We start from the raw sequence: 23,240 nt of genomic DNA, 5'->3' as shown, positions 1-23,240 counted from the left end.
CCTGTGAAATGCCTCTTCTCTTCTCTTTTGTTCGACGTCCTCCCGCATGAACGAATGCAGAAGCAATGAATTGCTTGGAAAGCCAGATGTCTGCCTGTTTGTTCCTTTCTTTTTTTTAAAAAAAAAAATCCAAACTAAAAGTTCCCGGAACGCCCAACACAAGTTCCTTGCGCTTTGTCGGCAAAACCCCTCACCAAAAACCCCCCACAAAACTCTGGCTGCTATGAAACGATTGAGTGGTACCTGTTGCCAAGTCCACATGTGTGTGTGTGTGTGTGTGTGTGCCGCCTCATGCACGCCGTCCCTGTTTGAGATCCCCTCCTTTTTCCTGGCTTTTCCCGAACGTCCTAATCCGAGCTGCCTTTGCCCCCTCTTAGGTGAAATTTGTGGGTTTAAAATCCACGGCCAAAATGTCCCCTTTGAAGCGGTGGTGGTGGATAAATCCACCGGAGAAGGGACGATCCGATCCAAAGAAAAACTGGACTGCGAACTGCAGAAGGAATATACCTTCACCATCCAGGCCTACGATTGTGGAACAGGACCGGATAGAGCCAATATGAAGAAGTCCCACAAGTAAGTGACGGGCGGGTGGGAGAAAGGGAGCCCTCATTAGAAATACCCTGTGCTTTTTCCCCAATGGAATCTGGTTTCTGCTTTTTTTTTTTATACACGTGAGACGTGGCTGTATGGGTCCCTGCCCAAATGCCACAGGAATAGAAATGGAAATGGATTAGAATTAGAATTAGGAAGGAGAGAGGAGAGGAGAGGGGAGGGGAGGGGAGGAGAGGAGAGGAGAGGAGAGGAGAGGAGAGGGAGAGGAGAGGAGAGGAGAGGAGAGGAGAGGAGAGGAGAAGAGAAAAACAGAGTTGAAAGGGACCAGGGAGGTCTTCTAGTCCAACCTCCTTCTCAGGAAGGAAACCCCATATCATTTCAGACAAATGGTTATCCAATCTCCTCTTAAAAACTTCCAGTGTTGGAGCATTTACAACTTCTGGAGGCAGGTTGTTCCACTGATTAATTTCTCCTTAGTTCTAGGTTGCTTCTCTCCTTGGTTAGTTTCCCTCTACTGCTTCTTGTCCTGCCCTCAGCCTCTTCTCTGTGGCAGCCCCTCAAATGTTAGATGACTGCTATCCTGTCACCCCTAGTCCCTTCTTTTCATTAAACTAGACCAGGGTCTTCAAACTTTGCAGTTTTAAAACTTGCGGACTTCCAGCTCCCAGAATTCCTCCTCCAGTCCGTGTTAGCTCAGGAATTCTGGGAGTTGAAGTCCACACGTCTTAAAACTTGCCAAGTTTGAAGGCCCTTGAACTAGAGGACGGAAGAGAGGATGCCACGGTTGCATCTTGGCACATGGGTTCCAAAATCAGAAAGGGGCTTTTCCCCCACCAACGTAGCTAAGGGAGTGTGGGAATATTTGCTCTTGTAAAGAACAGCATGGATCACGTTTCCTTCTCCTGGGTTTGCTCTGTGCTCAGAATGTCCACTTTTGAGGGGGGGGGAAACGGGGGCAGAGGAATGAAATCAGCAGTTTTTGAGATCATGGTTTGTAAAAGGGAAGGAACACTTGAACCTCCACCCTCCCAAGTGGCTGATGGAGGTCAATGGCATTGAGAGATATGCAGGTTATTTCTCTTGCAGGATTTATGGGACAGAAGCAATCTTGTTTTAAGAATTTGCACGTTAACCTTTAGAGTGTTTCCACCTCTCTTTCTCGGGGCATAAAGATATAATGCCTGTGTTTAGCTCTCTCTCCCCCTCCCTTCCTCCCTCTCTGTCTCTGTCTCTCTCTCCTCTCTCTCCCCCCCTCTCCCTCTCCCTCCGTCCTGGAGTGTGGAAAAAAAACCTCGTCTGCGTTATGCTTTATGGTACAGTTCTTCCGATGACATGCATCCTTCTGGCTTTTGCTGATCCACAGCAATCTTAACACATCTCAAATCGTTTCCATAGGTCAGGGAAGCTGATCCAAGCATCTTTCTCAGAAAGGTTCAAGAAATGCGAAAGATGTGATGCGTTATTGTTTTCGGTTTGCTGAAAGGGCAGAAAGCAAGGAATATCTGCAGCTAGAGTCAGGATATACCCTGACAAGGGTATATCCTGACTCCATATACCCTGATATACCTGGTATATTATCCTGACTCTCTACACCCTGATATACCCTAATTTTGACTCCCCCTCCAAATGAGGTTTTAATTTCCGAGATGTGGGGTTCCCTTGATGCTTTCTGAACAGATCCCGTGTTTTTCTAATGAACTTCAGATGCAAAGCGGAGAAATAATCTTAAATATCTCCTGTCAGATATTCCTCTAATAGGAGGTGACTCTAAGGTAACAGATTGTTATAGCTCCCTCCCATTCCCCTGCTTTGACCTTTTAAAATTCTTGCCCAGGAGAAATCAAACAATTGGCCTGCAGCTTGGTAAATTTAGACGTGAGTGAGTGAGTGTGTAATAAAAGCTGTCTGCTCCAGCTAAAATGGAGCCCCTACCCTTTCTTTAACTGCCATAATTGATGGCTTAATGAGGCCTGCTGCTTATAGTTGAAAAACCAAAACATTCAGAGCTGTCACTGCAGCATGATGGGAAGCTGAGCAGAGCTTTGTATGTGGCCATGAAGCACTCCAGGGGAGTTGAAGTCCACACATGTCAAAGCAAACACCGCTGTCGATTAACCAGGTCTGCTGGGTCCCAAGCTCCCCCCATCTCCACTTTTCTTAAGGCAGGTTAGGTTCCAAGGGATCTTCTCTTGTTCTTCATCATCATAACATCTGCTGGTACCCAGCTCCCTTTGGCCGATTATCCAGATGTAAAGCAGAGTTAACTCCAGGGAGTCAGTGGATGGAAGACCAACAGGAAACTCAGCCAAAGTGATGGGAGTTGCAGTCCCAAGAACTACGGTGGCTGACCTCTTCTCTTACTTCCCAGGCCCTGCTAACACTTGTATCTGTGTGTCCCCAGTGCAGAATTTCCCCATTGATAAAAGAGTCCGCCCCCCCTCACTCTCTGTTCCCCAGAGCCACCGTGCACATCCAGGTGAACGACGTCAACGAGTATGCGCCCGTCTTTAAGGAGAAGTCCTACAAAGCGACGGCAATCGAGGGGAAGCGGTACGACAACATCCTAAAGGTGGAGGCGGTGGATGCCGACTGCTCCCCGCAGTTCAGCCAGATCTGCAGTTACGAGATTGTCACTCCGGAGGTTCCCTTCGCAATCGACAAAGACGGTAAGGCAGGGGCCGGCTTGTCACGGAGGAGAGCCTTTATCGGATAGCAAGAGCGCTTAGATTTATATACCGCTTCCCAGTGCTTTCCAGCCCTCTCTAAGCGCTTGACAGAGTCAGTCTGTTGCCCGCAACAATTTTGGGTCCTCATTTTACCCACCTCAGAAGGATAGAAGGCTGAGTCAACCGTGAGCCTGGTGAGATTCGAACTGCCAAATTGCAGGCAGCCAGCAGTCGGCAGAAGTAGCCTGCAGTACCGCACTCTAACCGCTGCGCCACCGTGATTCCTGCATTTGGATAGTGGCCCCAAACCCCTTTGAAGTGGCCCAGATCTCTGTTTTGAGTGGTCCAAAGGCCCCACGACAGAGGGCTGGGCTTGCCCTGGAGAAGTGGGCAGGCCTCGCAGCAGAGGGAAGGACCTCGAACCCATCACCTCGTCACTTTGGGGGCAGAGATGATCATAATTTCCCTCCTCTCGACGCAAGGATGCCAGTCATTTTTATTTGTGGCCTCTTTTTTTTTTAATAACATTTTTATGGAGTTATAAAATAATACAAAATACAAAGTAAATAGGAAAGCAGTGGGGAGGGACAAGGAAAAGAGAAGTGAAGAAAGATAAGAAAAAGGAAGGAAAGAAAGAAAGAGAAAGAAGTTTTGACTTCTGACTCTGTTACAGTAAAATAAGGCATTCACCTCAAATGACCACTTTGCTTTTTTGCCTGACAGCATAAAGAAGCCATTTCTATAAAGATCTATCAATCTAACAGATATTTTTTTATTTGTGACCTCTTAAGGACCTGCTCCGTTTTTGAAACCTCTCTCCTTGCCTTTGCCAGGTTACATTAAGAACACCGAGAAGCTGAGCTTCACCAAGGAGCACCAGTATAAACTCACCGTCACGGCCTACGACTGTGGGAAGAAGAGGGCTGCCGAGGACGTCCTGGTGAAGATCAGCATTAAACCCACCTGCAAACCAGGCTGGCAGGGTTAGTCTCTTCCCCCCCCCCCCGCTTCCCCTTTCCCAAGCTCCTCGCTTGCTTGCTTGCTTCAGGCACCAAAAGGCCGCAACTGTCTCTATTGACGGTTTCAGGCTGGAGCAAAAGAATGGAGTACGAACCAGGGACGGGGGCCCTTTCCCTCTTCCCCAACATCCATCTGGAGACCTGCGATGAGCCCATCACTTCCGTCCAGGCCACAGTCGAGTTGGAGACCAACCACATCGGGAAAGGCTGCGACCGAGACACCTACTCGGAGAAGTCCCTTCACAGGCTGTGTGGTAAGCCGAAAGAGTCCAGGCTTCTCTGGGGTGTGTGTGTGTGTGTGTGTGTGTGTGTGTGTGTGTGTGTGTGTGTCAGCCTTCAAGATCTTCTACTTCTGCCTCTGACAGCGAAAAGGAGGCCGGGGGTGATGCATACAAGTGAGGTTAGTCAGTGGATGACATCCCCCCCCCCCAAAAAAAATAAGACCTGGTGCCTTTTTTGGTGGCAAAAAATTATATGACAGGGTCTTATTTTGGGGGAAACACGGTGATGTCCCCCAGACCAGTTAAACAAAGATGCCAGGTTAAGACCTAAAGCTTTTCTCTCAGTGCAGCACCCGTGAACATGAGCACCAAAATGAGAATTTTTTAACCTGCCAGAAGGTAGAGCGACCCGATAGCAGACCTGCTGCTTTCCGGCCCTCTCTTTTTATACATCTTAAATCCTGGCCCTTCGCAGGTGCTTCCTCCGACACCGCGGAGCTGCTCCCTTCCCCAAGCAACGTAGCCAACTGGACCCTCAACCTCCCAACCGACAACGGCCACGAGAGCGACCAGGTCTTCGAGTTCAACGGCACTCAAGCCGTGAAGGTGCCGGAGAGCGTGGTCACCATCAGCATGAAGGAGCCCTTTGTGATTTCTGTCTGGATGAGGCACGGCCCCGGGGCCAAAGAAAAGGAGACCATCCTTTGCAATTCAGACAAGACAGGTAAAAGAAGTGGGGGGGTGCTGGGCACCTGTTTGGCTTGTTGATCACCCACACCTGGCCTTTTCAGCCTCGAGGTGATTGTGTCGTTCACCAAAGACTGTACCCACAACATCCGTTGGAGGGCATTAGACATAAAAATAGCATTGTTTCTCCATACTAAGCCAGTGTCAGCTTTGGAAGCCATATTCCACGCTGCCACATAGCCTGAGAAAGTGTGTCCTGCCCCTGGTGGAAACTGACTCTGAGGGAGAGGAGGAACAGCCGACAGGGAGTGGAAGTGTGGCTCCGGAGGTTGTGGAGGAGGCTGGGGAAGGGCAGAGGCCGGCTGGGCAGTCAGAGGAGGACCCAGGCCAGTCCCCTCTCCGTCCTAGGGCACGCAGGGAGGAGAGGATAAGGAGAGACGTGGTCTATGGGGGAGGAGAGGGCCTTGATCCTCTTCAGTGGGCTGCTGCTGTGACAACTGAATAAGAGGATGGACCTGCGTACTGGCGAAAGCTGGAAACAAAATGTGTAAATATCTCTAGTTTATAGTTCCTCTCTTGAGTTTGGCGTCCTTGCCAGTGTGTGTTATCTGTGGACATCCTCCAGCCCTTATCTTGTCTGGTTTGTCTTGCTTTTTTCCTTCTTCGTGTAACTGTTTGTGTGGGAGTGTGTTTTGGTCTTCCTTCAAAGATACTCAGAGCTTGGAAGCAAAGTGAAGGAATAAAAGGGGCTTCATCTGTTTTCTGTGACTGTGTTTGTTTTGTATCCCACCCTGGGTCATCACAAAGTGGGAGGGGGGTGAATTCAATTAAGTAGCTCTAAGGAGACAAAATAAAACTCTTCCAGTTAGTTCAAGGTCATTTAGTATGGTGCAGGATGAAATAAGGATCTTACTTTTGGACGGATCGTGATGGGGCCATGTGATGTGATGACAGCCAAGCGGGGATGGATTTGTAGTTTGGGAATTTGTGGGAAGCCCTAAAAAACTTTTAGAATTGGGATTCCACCGATGTGCCAAGTGCTAGTCTAATAAATACTTTTGAGATGTGTTTGACTGACTGGAAGGGAGGTTTGCTGGAAGGCTGACACCCAGCCGTGGGTGTGGGGTGTTTTCAGCCTGTCTGGGTGTTTTGTGCTGGTTGTGCTTCTCCCTAGCAGACGTCACAATCTGATTCCTTGGCATATTTGGAAAACACAACAGAGCAGATCTGATTGTGGGGTTTTTTTTCCCCTCCCTCCCTCCTCCCAAGAGAAGATCCTTTGCTTTCCCTTCCCCTCATGTCTCTAGTATTCTCCGAATCAGTTTTGTGCCTTGGCGCTTGCAAGCAGTTAATGGCTGGATTCCAGCTGGGATGTCATTTCATGGGTTTTGCAAAGAAAAGGAGGTGAGTCACGTGACTTTGCAAAAGCCCCCCCCCCCTTCTCCCCCCAGCTCTCTCTTGCTTTCAAGAAAGCAAAAACCTTGAACACCGTTTGCTTCTGCAAGAGGGATGGAGGTTTACTGTTTCATCAAGTGTCTGGCTGACAGTGAGTCAAGTCCACGTTCCTTCTTAAATCACTGCAAGATTCTTTGCTTTTTGAGCTACAAGGGAGGAAGAGTTGGCTTTATCTCTCTCTCCTCCCCTCCTCCCTCCCCCCTCTCCCCTCTTTCCCTCTCTCTCCCCCCTCTGTCTCCCTCCCTCTCCCTGCCTTTCTCTCCCCCTCTCTCTTTCCCCCTCTCTCCCTCCATCTCTTTCTCTCCTCCTTCCCTCTCTCCCTCCCTCTCTCTCTTTCTCTCTCCCCCCTCTTTCTCTCCCCCTCTCTCTTACCCTTCCTCTCTCTCCCTCTCTCTCTCTCTCTTTGTTTTTAATTGGCTCCAAATGAATTTAATTACGGAAGGATCAGGAAATAGTGACCATGCAGGTTGTATTTATTCTGAACGTTTCTCTCCTCCCAATTCCAGGGAAGTGGCTCTGGAGAGGGAACTGTCATTTCCGTTTCGCTCCGTATCAAGTGTTTCCTATCACTTAACAAGAGGGGATATTTGGGATGCTGGAAATAATTACTTTAGAAAGGGAAACCTTGGAAACCGATAATGATTAGAAACATATGCTGGTTTATTTAGAGTTCCGCCAAGGTCTTCCTGCGGAGAAAGCCTTCCGTGGAGCTGCGTATTCCCACCACGCACACACATTGACTTCTGGCTCTTAAAAACTTTCCTTTCCTTCTCCTGGAGGCCTCCCAGCCTTCCGGCACCCCACGGCTAACGTTTATTGGACATTAATAGGCCAATTATGGGTCTGGAAATACATTTCGAGTCCTTGTTCTTGGGTGTTGGAAAAATAATGCTCTGGGCTTGCATGCTGCGGTACTTAGCTGTGGTTTATTGGCTCAACTCTAGTTGGCCTGGCTCCCACCGAGCCAGAGGAAAAGTTCTCCTCCTGTTATTTGCTGAAAGCCGGGCCTCTTCCAGAGGTTGTGCGCTTCCCATAAACCCCAGCCAGGGGTCATGGATACCAGCGGTCCCTACTCACAGTCACTGACGCCCTGGTCACTTCCCATCTTGATTATTGCAACACGCTCTACATGGGGCTGCCCTTGAAGAGCATCCAGAAGCTCCAGCTGGTGCAAAATGCAGCAGCCCGCATGCTTTTATGCAGACCCCCGGCGTGCACATGTATCACCTCTCCTGCCGGAGCTGCATTGGTTGCCGATTTGCTTCTGGGTACAATTCAAGGTGCTGGTCGTCCCCTTTAAAGCCCTTCATGGCTTGGGACCAGGTGATCTGAGGGAACCTCTCTTGCCAGTCACATCTACCCGACCCATCAGAGCAGGGAGGCAGGGCATGCTTTGGGTCCCACCCTTGAGGGACATACAGCTGGTGGGACCCAGAAGATAGGGCCTTCTCCGGGGTGGCTCCTTCTCTCTGGAACATCATTCCCCCGAGATTAGAATGGCCCCCTCACTAACACTCTTCCCAAAAGACCTGGTTTTGCCAGCTGGGCCTGGGGAACCCAGAGAGGGATGGAGCCCATCAAATGGCTCGTGTGATCTGCTGTCATCGGGGCGGAGGGGGTGGGAGTTGGTTTTTTTATTTTTGTTTTGTTTTGTTGTCTGTTTTCCCAAATTTTGTTCTATTGTACTTTACTCATTTATTTGATTCTTTTTTGTTAGTTTTTATGGTTTTTATTTTTTTGTTCTAAATATGGGTTTTACATTGTGTAAGCCGCCTCGAGTCGCCATGGGCAAATAGGCGGCAATATAAATGGATGGATTGAATGAATAAATGAATGAATGAATAATAGCAGTTGTAGTGACCAGCAGCACTGGGAAAGACCTATTTATGTCAGTGTTCCAGAAAACAAACTCCAACTCCCAAAACTCCCAAGACAGGCATTTTTCTCCAAGTTCCATTTTATTAAAGTTGTCATACTGGCACATCTGGGGAAAACCCAAAGCTGAGAGTTCCGGCTTTTTCCCCTCAGTAATTCAAAACAAAAACAAAAAAAAAACATCCCCTGCCACCCATCAGTCCATCAGATAGTCCAATCCCCAACCGTCCCAACTGGAGACATCCCACTCCTTGTCCAGGTGCAGGATGACATTGACCTTGACTGAGAAGAACAAATGCTTAACTGTCTTAACTGCATCCACTCTATGAAATCCCCCCCTCCCAATTTCCCAGGCACCAGAATGTGGCAGCGTGGAAGCTTCTGGTTGCTAACATGGCTCCCCAAGGCTGACCTACGATTTGCCAAAAGCATCCAATGCACATTACCCTGGACGTGTTGAGGGGGAGGGAGATGGACCGCTAATTCTGTTCTTCTCCCGCAGACATGAGCCGTCACCGTTATTCCCTCTACGTGCACAACTGCCGGTTGGTCTTCCTCTTCCGCCAGGACCCCTCCGAGGGGCAGAGTTATAAGCCAGCCGAATTCCACTGGAGGTTGAACCAGGTGGGCGCACAAATTGCTTCAGCAACCCTCGGTCGATTCCCCTCCATATTGAACCACAGCTCTTCCCTGGTTAGAAACTCCAGGTTTCCAAAATGGATGGCCTAAAGCGGGGGCCCGCCCCACGATGTGGTTGGATCCGGCCCACGGGGGCCATCCTGGAAAGTGTAAGGGGCCGGTCCGCGTGGCTTCGGTCCGGTCTACCCAGTGCAAAGAGGAAACATGGCAGCAGTTTGGGGAGTAGATTCAAGCTGGCCACACCCACCCAGTCGGCCACGCCTGCCCCGGTCCCCCCTGAGGTCATCCGCAGCCCTGATACGGCCCTCAGTGAAATTGGGTTTGACACCCTGGCCTAAAGGGGCTGTAAGTGAGGCTGTTTGGTTCATCTAGATGAGATTGGTGGCCCTCGATCAAGGGTATAAGCCGGTGCTACCTGGAGGCGCCCGATCCTGAATTGCTACCCCCCTACATTAGATTATGATCTTTGCTGGCCCATCAAATCCAGAGTACAACCTCGTTAAAATCTTCCCTCACTGTCCTGCCTTCTCTTGATCATCTCTGGCAAAGGGTTGACCCCCTTACAGCTCCGTTGTCCTGCAGTCCCACTGCCCACTTTTTCTGTCAAGGTCTAGTTAACGTCAACCGTCCCGTTGGCGTATGCTGCAAAAGAAAAACTCCTGGGATGTTATTTTACTAAGAGTATAATTTTACTGATAAAGCCATACAGGCACAGGAGAAGTGAAGCCAGTTCTGGAGTTTTCCTGGGAAAGCCGCATAGTTAAAATCCTCCTTTCTCCCCACCTGGGCCACCCACTGTCCCATCGTCCACCAATCCAGTGCAGTCCCTTTGTTTAGAGATAGAATCTGCTCCGATCAGAAGGTTCTCACCGTTGGACCTTGAGGTGTCGAGATTCTCTCCCAGGCCACAGACAGTGCCCGTGAATTCCTCAGTTGCGCCCCATCCCACCCCCAGCCACCCATACATTCCAATCATGCCCCTCCCTGGCTTCGAGTTGGCCCTGACAGCTCTGAATCTCTCACAGGTAAAGCTGGGAATGAGTCCCATCCTTTGGGAATAACAAAATGGAGGTTTGCTTCCCGCTGGTCTTTCTAAGCACTTGGTTTCCCCCCCTTCCAGGTTTGTGATCAGGAATGGCACCACTACATCCTCAACGTAGAGTTTCCGGCGGCCACACTTTACGTCGACGGCATTTCCTTCGATCCCTTCCCGGTGACCGAGGATTATCCGCTCCATCCCTCCAAGATAGAATCACAGCTAGTAGTCGGAGCTTGCTGGCAAGGTAAGCAGCCTCCTAGATTTTATCTTGATGGCTTATTTGTGGATCGGACTCCCATTTGGGGGTTAAATGGCCTTCAACTCACCCAATCAGCTCTCCGTGGCAAGAGCAACGAGGCTGTTTGAACCAAAGAAATTCAAAAGAGTAGCTTGGATTGAATGCGACATCAGGTCACACACAAGCACCCCTTTTCCTGCTTCTCTCCAGCTCAGACAGTTGCCTTAACAGTTCTAAAGAAACACTTAATTTGTTGTCATCTTGAGAGCTGTTGGTGAAGAAAAACGTGGAGTGAAGAACTTGAACAGGGCCAGGAGCTCAAAATAGATATCAAACCAGAAACTCTTGGGAGAATGTTTTTGCTGGCTCTGCCTTTCCAGCTATAGATTTTACGAGTGGGGTTGATTTGGATATTTGCCAGGATAATTAAGGCTGCATGGGATGGCGGTTTGTTACGGAGGGGGGCCGTAAAAATGCTGCAGCCCGATGATTTAACTAACATTCAAGGCAGGTTAAAACAGCCCTTCCCTTCAGGGAGACTCTGTAAGGCTGAGTCACGACATCAAAGGCGACCGAAGGCTTTTCCCCTCATTGGCATCCTCAGAAAATGGATGCTCGGATTAATTTTAAGAAAGCAAGTCCTACACCAATATTTTTGCACTGTAATTCTTCCATTTTAAAAAAAAAAAAATCCCCTAATGGCACAGTTTTTTAAGGACTGCTTTTAAGGACTTTTTTAAAAAAAAATCGGGTTGTCGTGGAGAAAAACGTCCTTTTGTGTAATCCCCCCGCTATTCATTGCTGTTGAGTGCGAGGTGCCATCAAGAGCCTCACGCAGGAATTTGATAACCGTAATTGAATTGTGTTAAGTCAATAGGGGGATTAGGTTTAGCGCTCCATTAAACTTTAGTAGAAAGAGGAACGCAGCCGGAGAAGAAAATCTCCCTTTCTCGCTTCCTCTCTTCCTGCAACGCACCACAGAGGGAAAAAATGGCTCCAAATTCATCTTTGGGTTTAGACGCTTTCTGGCTGGTCCTTCGGAATTAGATCAGGGGCTGCAGAATCGCCCCACAAGGGCACTGCAAACTTTGCTTAGCTGTTTTTATTTGATACATTTAGAAAATTGATAAGAGCCGCCTACTCTCTCGTGGCAACTCGCGACTCACAACCAATACAAACACAATATTATAAAAATGCTATAAATATTATATTATAAAAAAAAAACAGTGACCTCCCACCTTTGGCAACAGCACACTATTAAATAATCCCTTTAATGGGCTCCATCCCACTCTGGGTTCCCCCAAGTCCACTGGCAGATCCATGTCTTCAGGGCCTTCCAAAAGACTGTCAAAGTGGGGGCCAGTCTAATTTCTGCAGGGATAATGTTCCAGAGAGAGAGAGAGAGCCAGCACAAAGAAGGCCCTTCTTCTGCGTCCCACTACCTTATCTTAATAGACTGGAAATCCAGGTGGGTGACCCATCCAGCCCTTGAACTGCGACAGGTTAAAATATCCAGGCCCTACCTAACCCCTCCGTTCCTGTTTTTTTCTTCTCCCTGTTTCTTGCTTCTCCACAGAATATGCGGGAAATGAGAATGACACCAACCAAGCGACCGAGAATCCTGCAGGTTGCTGGCAGTCTTAATTTTTTTTTCTTTTTAATGCTTTCATGTCCAAGGCAAGCTTATGGCTTCATCACACATAGCATGACCGGCCGGCATTGCATTACTGCGGCCAGTGGAGGGAAACCTAATCACATTGCCGAGCTTGTATTATTATTTTTTCATTGCACTTTTCTTATGTATATATTCACTTCCTCTTTGGTTTCTCCTCCCCTTCCCTCTTTCAACAATAACCCCCCCCCATCATGCGTTCATGTGCAAGTCAGTAAGCCATGAAGATGGCCTTGAAATGAACTAGCGCTTAGACTTATATACCGCTTCACAGTGTTTTTTAGTCCTCTCTTAAGTGTTTACAGAGTCAGCCTATCAGCAATCTGGGTCCTCATTTTACCCACCTCAGAAGGATGGAATGTTGAGTCAACCTTCAGCCAGTTGGTTAGGATCAAACTCCTGGCAGTGGGCAGAATCAGCCTGCAATACTGCATTCTAACCACTAGGAAAGAAGGGAGGGAGGGAGGGAGGGAGGGAGGGAGGGAAGGAAGGAAGGAAGGAAGGAAGGAAGGAAGGAAGGAAGGAAGGAAGGAAGGAAGGAAGGAAGGAAGGAAGGAAGGAAGGAAGGAAGGAAGGAAGGAAGGAAGGAAGATAGCAATAGCACTTAGACTTATATACTACTTCACACTGCTTTCCAGCCCTGTCTAAGCAGATTACAGAGTCAGCCTTTTGCCCCCAACAATCTGGGTCCTCATTTTACTGACCTCGGAAAGACGGAAGGCTGAGTCATGGTCTTAGTGGATGGTGGCTACTGCAGGGTGGGACCTATCATGGACAGTGGCTTCTCATTGGCCCCTAGTTGGCTTCCTCAGAATTAAACAGCCATCCCAAAGCAACGTCTCTGCAATTCCTTTCCTGTCCAGCGAGGGATCCTTCAGCCATGGAAAGTCGCTGGCCCAACCTTAGCCTGATCGCTTGTCACAAGCTCATCCTCGGGGAGGCCTAGGGAAGGCGGCTCCTAAGGAAGCTTCCTTGGAGGAAAAGAAGGATCTCACCGATCCATAAAGAGAAAAGAGAACGGGATAAATTGTAGAGGTGTGCACAAGACGGAAAATGTATTATTTTTTTTTCGCCCCTTCAAACCAGAGGCAAACCTCACCGTTTGGCCTTTCTGACGAACCCATCCTATCAATTCAAGCAAACCTTTTCACTGCTGTCTTCATCCTGGACCTTTTGATTTCCACTGGTTGCAATTATCTGTCCTGTTTTAGGCAAGCTGTCTCAAAATAAAGGCCCCTGGACAGGTGTCCTTTTAAAGTCCCCTTGGTGCCACAACAAAGCTCGCTCATCCCATCCCAGCCCTTCACTGCATGAACGAGCATCCATTTTTATTTTCTATTCCTCCCAACCTCATCGCGCTTGAGCATAACTGCGCGTCGACCTCCGGGACAGGCAACTCACTAACTGCATGCCGTCGGAAAGCAAAGCCGAGCATGGTGCGCGAGTGGCACCCAGGCCCTAGAGGCTGCCGAGCGCCAGGACTCAATAGGGCTGCTTTTGCTTCCTTCCTTCCTTCTTCAAGGTGGCGACCAGCGGATGGCTCAGTTCTTCCGCGGCAACCTGGCTGGCTTGACCATCCGCTCAGGGAAACTGGAAAGCAAGAAAGTGATCGATTGTCTGTATACCTGCAAGGAAGGCCTGGACCTGCCCACCACAGACGGCGCTGCGAAGGGCCTGAAGGTACTTTCAGAATGCTGCTACGGGAGGGGCCCAATTGTGGTCCTTTGCGAAGGCAAAGAGAACCCCCTTCGGCCTCCAGGCTGCTTGGGCTGCAACTCCCAGCGTCTCTGGGCCAAGCGAAGGCCTGCAAATGGTTCAGGTTTAAGATATTTCTCGCTTCTTTAACATAAAGAGAAAAGCACGCTACTGAAAACCTCCTGTTTTAGCAGCCTTGCTGTTTATTTATTTAGCCTACCGCAAATGTGTGTGTGGGGGGGAAGCACTTTACAATTGCCTCCTCGATGAGCAAATATGAAATTATTTACAAACTCAAAGCTCAACTGTACAGATAGTCAGTACATGATAGTGTTGCATACAGAAAGACTGAGGTTTCCCTGATATGCGCTCAAGAGGGTTGCCATTATCCTTGGTTGGATGCCAAGCAGGTCAGGCAGACACCCCAGAGCCTCCGCAGCTAAAATGTAGAAGAGTTGTATCCAGAGATTAAAAGGCACATTTTAATTGATGAGGAGGTTCCCGAGGAGCCTGTGCCCAATGTGCCTGCGCACAGGGCTGCTCGCAGGAAAGAGCAGTTGCAGCAGCACGGGCGACTCGGGAGTAAGGCTGCAAGGTAAGCTGTGAAGTGACCGCTCTTTGCAGGAAGCAAAGACGTTTTGAAACTCCAGCCTCATGGACATTGCACTATCTTAGTTGGGTATTTGTAGTTTCTTGTGTTGTAAAATATTTCTAGGTCACCTTATCTGTTATTCTTGGCAGCCTTGCACAGTTTTGGCGAGGCTCGTGCTTATCAAAGGTAAATTAGTTTGCAGCAGCCTTTTTACCAGGGATTCGTAAGAATCATTTAAAAGGTTGCTGTTCCTTTTGGTCCGTGTTTCTTTTATTGGACAAGGGTTTGGGTCAGAACACTGTGCTTTCTCTTACCCTCATTTCAGATCCACATGAACCCCAGCCAGTCAGCCCTGAGTTTAGAAGGAGATGACCTCGAGAGGTTCGACAAAACCATGCAACGCATCTCATACGTCAACTCGCGTCAGTTCCCCACCCCCGGCATCCGGCGGATCAAAATCACAAGCACGGTGAAGTGAGTCTTGGTGGCGGGTGGAGAAGAGGAGACGCAACCAGGGTTTGACTTGGGTGGTGGTGGTGGTGCTTGGTTGTTATTATAGGGCAGGATGTTTTGGCCTCGTTCTCACCTTTGAGAGTGGGGCTGTTAGTTCTGGGAAGAATCTGACCGGAGGTTTGGGGTAGGGTAGGGTAGGATAGGAAATAGAAAATAGCACTTAGATTTATATACTGCTTCACAGTACTTTGACAGCCCTCTCTAAGCGGTTTACAGAGTCAGCCTCTTGCCCCCAACGATCTGGGTCCTCGTTTTACCCACCTCGGAAGGACGGAAGGCTGAGTTCAACCTTGAGCCAGTCGGTCAGGATCGAACTGCTGGCAGTGGGCAGAGTTAGCCTGCAATACTGCATTCTAACCACTGGGAAGAAGGAAGGAAGGAAGATAGCAATAGCACTTAGACTTATATACCACTTCACAGTGCTTTTTACAGCCCTCTCTAAGCGGTTTACAGAGTCAGCCTCTTGCCCCCAATGATCTGGGTCCTCATTTGACCCACCTCGGAAGGACGGAAGGCTGAGTCAACCTTGAGCCTGATGGGATTTGAACTGTGAAATTTCAGGCAGCCGGCAGTTGGAGTGGTTGGTGCAGGCTGAGCTCCTAAGGGCTGTCAGGAGGAGTCCATATGCCTCTGATTTTTACAGAATAGGCGTGATGGCACTTCTCCCTGCAGAACTGAAAATACAAATTTGATGTGCTGGCATTAATATAAATAGCGTGGCGGGATTATTTGATATTGTGAAGAAAATGGCCTAGAGGTGGAGCTCCCGCCTCATGATTGGGAGGCTGTGAGTTCGATCCTAGGTAGAGGCAGATATTTCTTTCTCTGGGCACAATGAGAATATATCTGTTGGGGGGGAAAAAAACTCCGCATTGGTGACAGGAAGGGCATCTGGCCAGTAAACACTCAGCTCCATTCAGATGCCCAGACCCCACCCTACAAGGGATTATGGGTTCATTAAAAGAAGATGATTTGATAATGTGAAGAGTAATAATAATAACCAAGGTCAGGATTGGAGGATAAGGTTGAAGGTGTTGAAGATCTAGCACGCTTTTGTCAACCTGGGCAACATGCTGGCTGTGGAATTCTGGGAGTTGAAGTCCACCTGCCTTAAAGTTACCTAGGTTGAAAAACACCGGTCTGCGCGTACTCTCTCGTGGAAACCCCCCCTCCCCCTTCTGATGGCCAGGACGCCTTACCTTCCCAGGTGCGCCCACAACGAAGCCTGCATCTCCATTCCGCTCGTGGAGGGTTACATCATGGTCCTGCAGCCCGAGGAGCCGAAAATCAGCCTGAGCGGCATCAACCACTTTGCCCGTTCGGCTTTGGAGTTTGAGAGCCCCGAGGGCGTGTCTCTCTTCCCCGAGCTTCGGATCATCAGCACCATCACGCGGGAGGTGGAGCCCGAAGGAGAGGGGGAGGAGGACCCCACAGGTGAGACACAGGGACGGAGGAGGAAAGGAAAGACTAGACAGCCCTCTGTTCCTTTCTCAAGCAATGGCTTGTCTCCAGAATGGAGCAAAGCAGCCTCTTCTCCATCAAAGGGAAGCGGAAGTTAATTTTTGGAATGTTTTCTCTTCGGCTGAGCTTTATTTTTTTGGGGTGTCTCTCTTTATTCTGCCCTGAAATTCAAGGGCGAGTGGATGCAGGGTCAGATTCAGCAAGGTTTGAGGGAAGTGGGTAGTTTAATGGAAGGAATGAAAGAATGAGAAGAGAGAGAGGGAAATAAAAGGAAGAAAGAGAAAGAAAGAAAAAGAAAGAAGAAAGAAAGAAAGAAAGAAAGAAAGAAAGAAAGAAAGAAAGAAAGAAAGAGAAAAAAGAAAAAAGATAAGAAAGAAAGATAAGAAACAAAGAAAGAAGGAAGGAAAGAAAGAAAGAAGGAAGGAAGGAAAGAAAGAAGGAAGGAAAGAAAGAAAGAGAAAGAAAGAAAGAAAGAAAGAAGAAAGAAAAGAGAGAGAAAGAAGGAAAGAAAGAAAGAAAAGAAAGAAAGGAAAGAAAAAGAAAGAAAGAAAGAAAGAAAAGAAAGAAAGAAAGAAAGAAAGAAAGAAAGAAAGAAAAAGAAAGAGAAAGCCAGCTGGGTGACTTTGGGCTAGTCCCTCCCTCTCAGCCCAACCCACCTCACAGAGTGGTTGTAGTGGAAGAAAACAGGAAGAGGGACAGGTGTTGGATACCTTTGCTACCTAATTTGTACAAGTAATAAAGGCGGCCTGCAGATAAATATATATATTTATTTTTGTGTATTTGGCAATCGGGGCAGGATAGATGAACAGAGAAAAACATCCAGCATCCATCGAAGGCAACACAGATTTTACAGGGAAAGATTCCAGTTGGGGAAACCACTCGATGAACGGGGCAGTGATGTCTCTCCAAAACCTACAAGCCATTTCGTGTTTCCTTCTTCCTGATCAGTTTTCCCCCTTTCTTCTCCTTCCCAGTCCAAGAATCCTTGGTGTCCGAAGAGATCATGCATAATTTGGATACCTGCGAGGTCTCGGTCTTGGGGGAGGAACTGAACCGGGACCAAGAGAGCCTGGAGGTCGACTTGGTACGGCTGCAACAGAAAGGCATGGAAATGAGCAGCTCAAGCCTCGGCCTCATCCTTACTGGTACGGCCCTCTTTGTCCTTTCACCCCGTGGAGAAGGTTTACATGCTGCACTAAGCCACAGCTATCTTTCCAGGACACTCTACCTAAAGGGGGTCAAACTCAAGATCATTGAGGGTCACCTCAGGGTTATGTTTGGCCTCGGGAGGCGGGGGGGCGGCGGGAGGCCAGCTTGACGTCACTCGTGTCAGGGGCGCCTGTGATCGCTTGAGTGCCAGCGAAAACGGGCTCCCAAGTTCCATTTTCGGCTGCGGTGGCCCCCTCCGCCAGCGAAAACGTAGCTCCGTTGTCCCTGGTAGAAGCCCCGCAGGCCTGCCCCCCTCTGTTTCCAGGACCAGATCTAAACATCCCATAGGCCGGGTCTGGCCCCCGGGCCTTGAGTTTGACACCCCTGCTCTAGCTCCTTAATCGTAACTTGCAATCTGTGGCAATGGGGTTTTCAGGGGCGGGCTGCCGGAGATGCGCAGGGATTTGGGAGAGCCCCTAGTTAAGATTCTGTGCAGTTCGGAGAAGCCCCCAAATTCCCACTCTTGGCTGGCCCCACCCAGCCCTCCCAAAAGTCCCCATGCTGCCTGTTTTGGATGCAGGTAAGTGTAGGGCGTGCACGGAGGCTCAGAGCTGGAGCCTCCCAGAAGTTTGGGAATTTTCCAGCTTCCAGAGAGTCTCCGGAGCCCAGGGAGGCCATTTTCACCCTCTCAGAGGCTTCAGGGAAGCCTCAGGAGTCCGGGAGGGCAAAAATGCTCCTCTCCCCCCCTCCATGGTGCAGGAGGCCAACTAGGCCACGTCCACCCAGCAGCCAGGCAGAGAACCTTTTGCTAAAAATGTTTGAAGCCCATCCCTGGGGGTTTGGCCGAACACGGCCTCCAAAACAGCATCGGGTTTTTTTTAGCTCACCCATGTCTTGCTTCTCCGCAGGGGTGGACACCATGGCCAGCTACGAGGAAGTTTTGCACTTGATCCGCTACCGTAACTGGCACGCCGTCTCGCTCTTTGACCGGAAGTTCAAGCTGGTGTGCTCAGAGCTCAACGGACGCTACGTTAGCAATGAATTTAAGGTGGAAGTAAGTGAAGGAGTCCACCCAAAAAAAGTGACTGATGACCGTTTTTAACCCTGATGGCCATCGCAGCATCCCTGTGGTCCCCTGATTTACATTCAGGTGCTTGACCACTGGTTCATATTTATGACGGTCGCAGCATCCCTGGTTCACGAGATCCCCTTTAGTGACTTTCTGGCAAGCGAAGTCCATCTGGGAAAGCCAGATTCAGTTAACAACCTTGGGACTAATTTAGCAGCTGCAGTGATTCGCTTAACCAAGGTGTCAAGAAACATGTGCTAAATGGGGCAAAACACACTTAGCATCAATGTCTCCCTTAGCGGCATAAATTCTGGAGTCAATTGAGGACTACCTCTGCAATCTATTTAAGAATTGTAGGCATAGAGCTGCGTTTCCCCAACTGGGCATCTTCCAGATGGGGGACTTCAACTCCCAGGAGTCTTAGCAATAGTTCTGCAGATTGGGGGGATTTGGGGAAGAGGACTCTCCGTTCAGGAAATATAGATCAGTCAGTAAGGTACATGCGTGCGCACACACACACACACACACACACCAGGTTTCTGCTGCTGGTTTCCTCAAACTCTTGTGTTCCCCTTTCTCTAATCTTGTATCTGCCAGGTGAACGTCATCCACACCGCTAACGTCATGGAACACGCCAGCCACATTGCTGCCCAGCAGCCCCAGTTTGTGCAGCCTGTCCATCATTCCTTCGTTGACCTCTCTGGCCACAACCTCGCAAACCCTCATGCAGGGTTTTCTGGTAAGGAACACGCATCCCTTTCCTTAAATCTCCCCGTTGCCATTTCCAACGGCTCCCCAGTTTTTGGAGAGATGCCATTAAACCAGGATTTCTCAACCAAGGTCGCTTTCAGAGGTGTGGACGTCAACTCTCACGATTCTGCAACCCGCCACGTTGGCTAAAGGGAATTCTGGAAGTTGAAGTCCACACGTCTTAAAAGTTGCCAAGTTTGGAAAACTCCGCATTAAAACTAAATTGCATGTGAGCCGCACTTGAAAGATGCTAAAATTTAGGCCTTCCTGCTGGGATCAGGAACAGCTCCCTAGCTTTCTGAAACATGCCTATTGAGAACATTGAACAGGAAAAAAGCAGAATATCCAGGGACGTCCCATCACCAAACTTTAGACGTCAGTCTCCTGTTGGTTGCCCCCATGTCATAAAAATGTTGGCAAATCTAAATATATAGACAGTGGACCGCTGCAAATTACATTTGTTTTTTTCTCCCTGCCTGTCTTGGGATCTTCCAGCTCTCGAGAAGGGGTAGCAATTAGAAACGTACTCGAGGCAAGGGGGTCATTTTTGTCGAGTTTCTGGAGTTCTGCAGAAGCGCTGCATGAATATATGCAAGCTGGGAACTGCCGTATTTTCCCAAAAATAAAGACCAGGTCTTATATTAATTATGTTTAGGGTAGGGCTTATATTATGAGCACCCTGAAAATCCTGCTAGGGCTTATTTTCAGGGAAATATGGTAGATCCCCGCTATATGAGTTAGCCCGTTCTACTTCTCCCACTTACATCCACACTGTTCTGCCCAAGGTTTATGGAGACACTAACAAACACAACATGTCCCCAAACCCTGTTTTCTTTATTTCAACGACTGTGGATTTGAGTCATTCACAACCCATAATGAGTCTCAAAAAGTTTGTAAATAGTCCCTTGGAAGTCTGCTAAAGTCCTTCAGGATAAGTCTGATAAGCACGCACCTTTACCTTCCTTGAAATGCCGCCAACGACTAAATGTCCAATTAGTAATAGTAAGGCCAAAACGGAACTCAAATTCAACACCGAGCTTCAGGTTTCAAACCAACCAGTACGAACAAAGTTGCTTCCGGCAAAGATTCCTGTCCCTTTGCTTCTCCTTTATGTTGTATGGGAGGGTCAATCACCTCCGAGCCTTACTCCCGAGTCGCCCCTTTTGTTTCAGCTACTCTCGCCTTTTAGCAGCTCTGTGCATACGCGCATTGGGAACAGGCTCCCCTTGTTCCTCTGCCTCGCTGCTGCCAGATTTTGGAGGCTCCAGTATCCGCACATAACTCCCAGGTGGTCCTGGCCCCATCTCTGTATCGGATGCAGGACCCGAGTCCGAGTCCTCCCCAGACTCCCGGATTGGCCCATGTTCCTCCCCACTGTCCGACTGCTGCTGCTGTCTCCACAGGCTCCCGACGGACCACATCACACGCAGATTCTGTTTCCCTAGATCAGTTGCCCCAAACTCCTCCCCCACCCACCCACCCAGAACAGGTTAAAAAAAATGCATTGCTGCATTTCCTGCCTTCTCTTCACACCTAACTCCTTCCCTCCTCTGAACACGCTCTTCCCCAGTGGTTCCCAGTACCGCCACGGTGGTGATTGTGGTGTGCGTCAGCTTCCTGGTTTTCATGATCATCCTTGGAGTCTTCCGGATCCGAGCGGCCCACCAGCGGACGATGCGGGACCAGGAATCCGGGAAGGAGAATGAGATGGACTGGGACGACTCTGCCTTGACCATCACGGTTAACCCTATGGAGGTAAAAGCTGGTTGAGAATCTCGGCTCGTCCTGAGTTAGGTGTCACAAACCACATACTCTCATCCTAACTTTTGAGTTGGGTTGGTAGGGGCAAGGATTTTGCCCCCACCTTTTTGACCCTGGTAACCCAGGGGGCCTTTTCCTTCAATAGCAATGGCATTTAGACTTATATGTCGCTTCACAGTGCTTTACAGCCCTCTCTGAGTGGTTTACAGAGGGTCCTCATTTTGCCAACCAATAGAAGGTTGAGTCAATCTTGAGCTGGTTAGAATTGAACTCTTGGCTGGGGGCAGGCTCAGCCTGCAGTACCACATTATAACCATTGTGCCACCACAGTACCTATCTACCTGTCTATCATCTATGTATATCTACCTACTGACCATCCATGCATCCAGCCATCCACCCACCTACATATCAATCATCTACCATATCATCTATGTATATCTACCTACCACCCACCCACCCATCTACCTACTATTGGTATCTATCATCTGCCTGCCTGCCTGCCTGCCTACCTACTTACCTACCCATCTGTCTGTCTATCTACCTACCAACCAACCATTCATTCATTCACCCACTCACCCACCTACCTACTACTGGTATCTATCTATCTATCTATCTATCTATCTATCTATCTATCTATCTATCTATCTATCTATCTATCTATCTATCTTCTATCTACCTACCTACCTATCATTATCTATACATATCTATCTACTGACCATCCATGCATCCACCCAGCCACCTATCATCTACCTACCTACCTACCTACCTATCTACCTATCTCAATAGCCCTTAGACTTATATGCCTCTTCACGGTGCTTTTACAGCCCTCTCTAAGCAGTATACAAAGTCAGCCTTTTGCCCCCAACATTTTACCTCATTTTACCCACCTCAGAAGGACGGAAGGCTGAGTTCAACCTTGAACTGGTGAGAATCGAACTCTTGGCAGTTGGCAGAGTGAGCCTGCAGTACTGCATTCTAACCACTGCGCCACCATGGCTCTTCAAAGCAGCACTCAGCCTATTTTACGGTTTCCATGTCTTGACTTCCCGCGTGTGAAACTTCAGAGGCAAGGAAGGACCCCGTTGGGTTGGGAAAATTTCCCCCAAATTGGGGCCAACTCCCTTCCGTATTATTTGTTGAGAAGCGGCTCCTGATTCTCATCTCCGTCCCCAACCTCCACACACCTCCCTTTCACACCCATTGCCCAAAATATCTTTTGGTGGTGCTCTTTCCTCTTTCCATCCTCTTCTTCTGTTGCCTGCCTCTTCTCCCCTCAGTGAGACTTGAATCTCATCCGAGGGTTGAATCTCAGAAGGTGACTGACCCCCACCCCCTGGGTTCTGTCTTAAGTTGCCTCCCCCGGCTCCCAAACGGGAGAGCCCCACGAAAGGCTCCGTGCTTCTCTCTTCCCCAGACCTACGAGGACCAGCACAGCAGCGAGGAGGAGGAGGAGGAGGAGGAAGAGGAAAGCGAAGACGGGGGCGAGGAAGACGACATCACCAGCGCCGAATCGGAGAGCAGCGAGGAGGAGGAGGAAGGGGGAGAGCAGGAGGAGGACCCCCAGCACGTCAACCGGCAGCAGCAGTTGGAGTGGGACGACTCGACCCTACCCTACTGAGCCCCTCCCCCCCCCGCCCAACACTCCCTGCTCTCCTTGTCGTTTTTTTTTTCTTTTCGTTTCGTTCTCCTGCTCCGGAGAGCGCCGGGACAAACCACTTCCCTTCCTTTTCAGGGGTCCCGGGGGGGGCCAGACTGTCTCCTGGCCCCGTTAGAGTTGGCCAGTCTCCCTTCCCTCCCTCCCCCTTTCGTGTGTCGGGCATACCCTCTCCCAAATCCCTGCCTGTAGAAATGTAGCTAGCCCCTCTTCCTCTTTTCCACTCCACTCCCGCGCTTATGCACCATTTAAATTTAAAATGATTGGTCTTTTTCCCCGGCGGGGGGCACAGACCAAGGGTTTGAAGGTGTCACCGTATACTTGCCTCGACTCCCACCGAAGACGTCCCCGAATGCCGTGACCGGCTCCTCCTCGATGCTGTCGTCTTGGTAGGCGAGGATGGCAGTCGCTTCCAGACCCAGGGCATCGAACCATTCTCAGCGGGGAAGGTTTGGCAGGTCTCCATTCACCCGACAAATCTTTTAAATGTAATTTGGAAGGACCCCCTCCCCAGGACAGGGATGAGGTTCCCT

At 49.3% G+C, this 23,240-nt stretch overlaps 1 protein-coding gene across 4 annotated transcripts in view; it reads left to right on the top strand.

Moving 5' to 3' along the window:
* The window catches only part of CLSTN1 (calsyntenin 1), a 36,918-nt gene extending 14,084 nt beyond the window's left edge, over positions 1-22,834 (top strand). For 2 of the 4 annotated variants that reach the window (XM_087944600.1, XM_087944598.1), the window contains 16 exons: positions 378-573; positions 3,010-3,218; positions 4,052-4,201; positions 4,306-4,491; positions 4,934-5,182; positions 8,978-9,099; positions 10,235-10,397; positions 11,968-12,018; positions 13,586-13,743; positions 14,676-14,824; positions 16,071-16,297; positions 17,299-17,469; positions 18,382-18,527; positions 19,140-19,281; positions 20,863-21,047; positions 22,468-22,834. In XM_087944600.1, the coding sequence (XP_087800726.1) occupies positions 378-573; positions 3,010-3,218; positions 4,052-4,201; positions 4,306-4,491; positions 4,934-5,182; positions 8,978-9,099; positions 10,235-10,397; positions 11,968-12,018; positions 13,586-13,743; positions 14,676-14,824; positions 16,071-16,297; positions 17,299-17,469; positions 18,382-18,527; positions 19,140-19,281; positions 20,863-21,047; positions 22,468-22,671 (2,708 nt within the window). In that variant the 3' untranslated portion in view covers positions 22,672-22,834. The remainder of the gene's footprint in view (positions 1-377; positions 574-3,009; positions 3,219-4,051; positions 4,202-4,305; positions 4,492-4,933; positions 5,183-8,977; positions 9,100-10,234; positions 10,398-11,967; positions 12,019-13,585; positions 13,744-14,675; positions 14,825-16,070; positions 16,298-17,298; positions 17,470-18,381; positions 18,528-19,139; positions 19,282-20,862; positions 21,048-22,467) is intronic. The other 2 variants (XM_087944601.1, XM_087944599.1) reach the window with 1 other exon arrangement.
* Positions 22,835-23,240: the final 406 nt, after the last annotated feature.

The sequence above is a fragment of the Notechis scutatus genome, chromosome 16 (genome assembly GCF_049901735.1).
Source record: "Notechis scutatus isolate UNSWTSFEM ecotype Mainland chromosome 16, rNotScu1.2, whole genome shotgun sequence".
Lineage (NCBI taxonomy): Eukaryota > Metazoa > Chordata > Lepidosauria > Squamata > Elapidae > Notechis > Notechis scutatus.
Note: the sequence above shows the minus strand (reverse complement) of the source record. Positions and strands in the feature narration are given on the sequence as shown.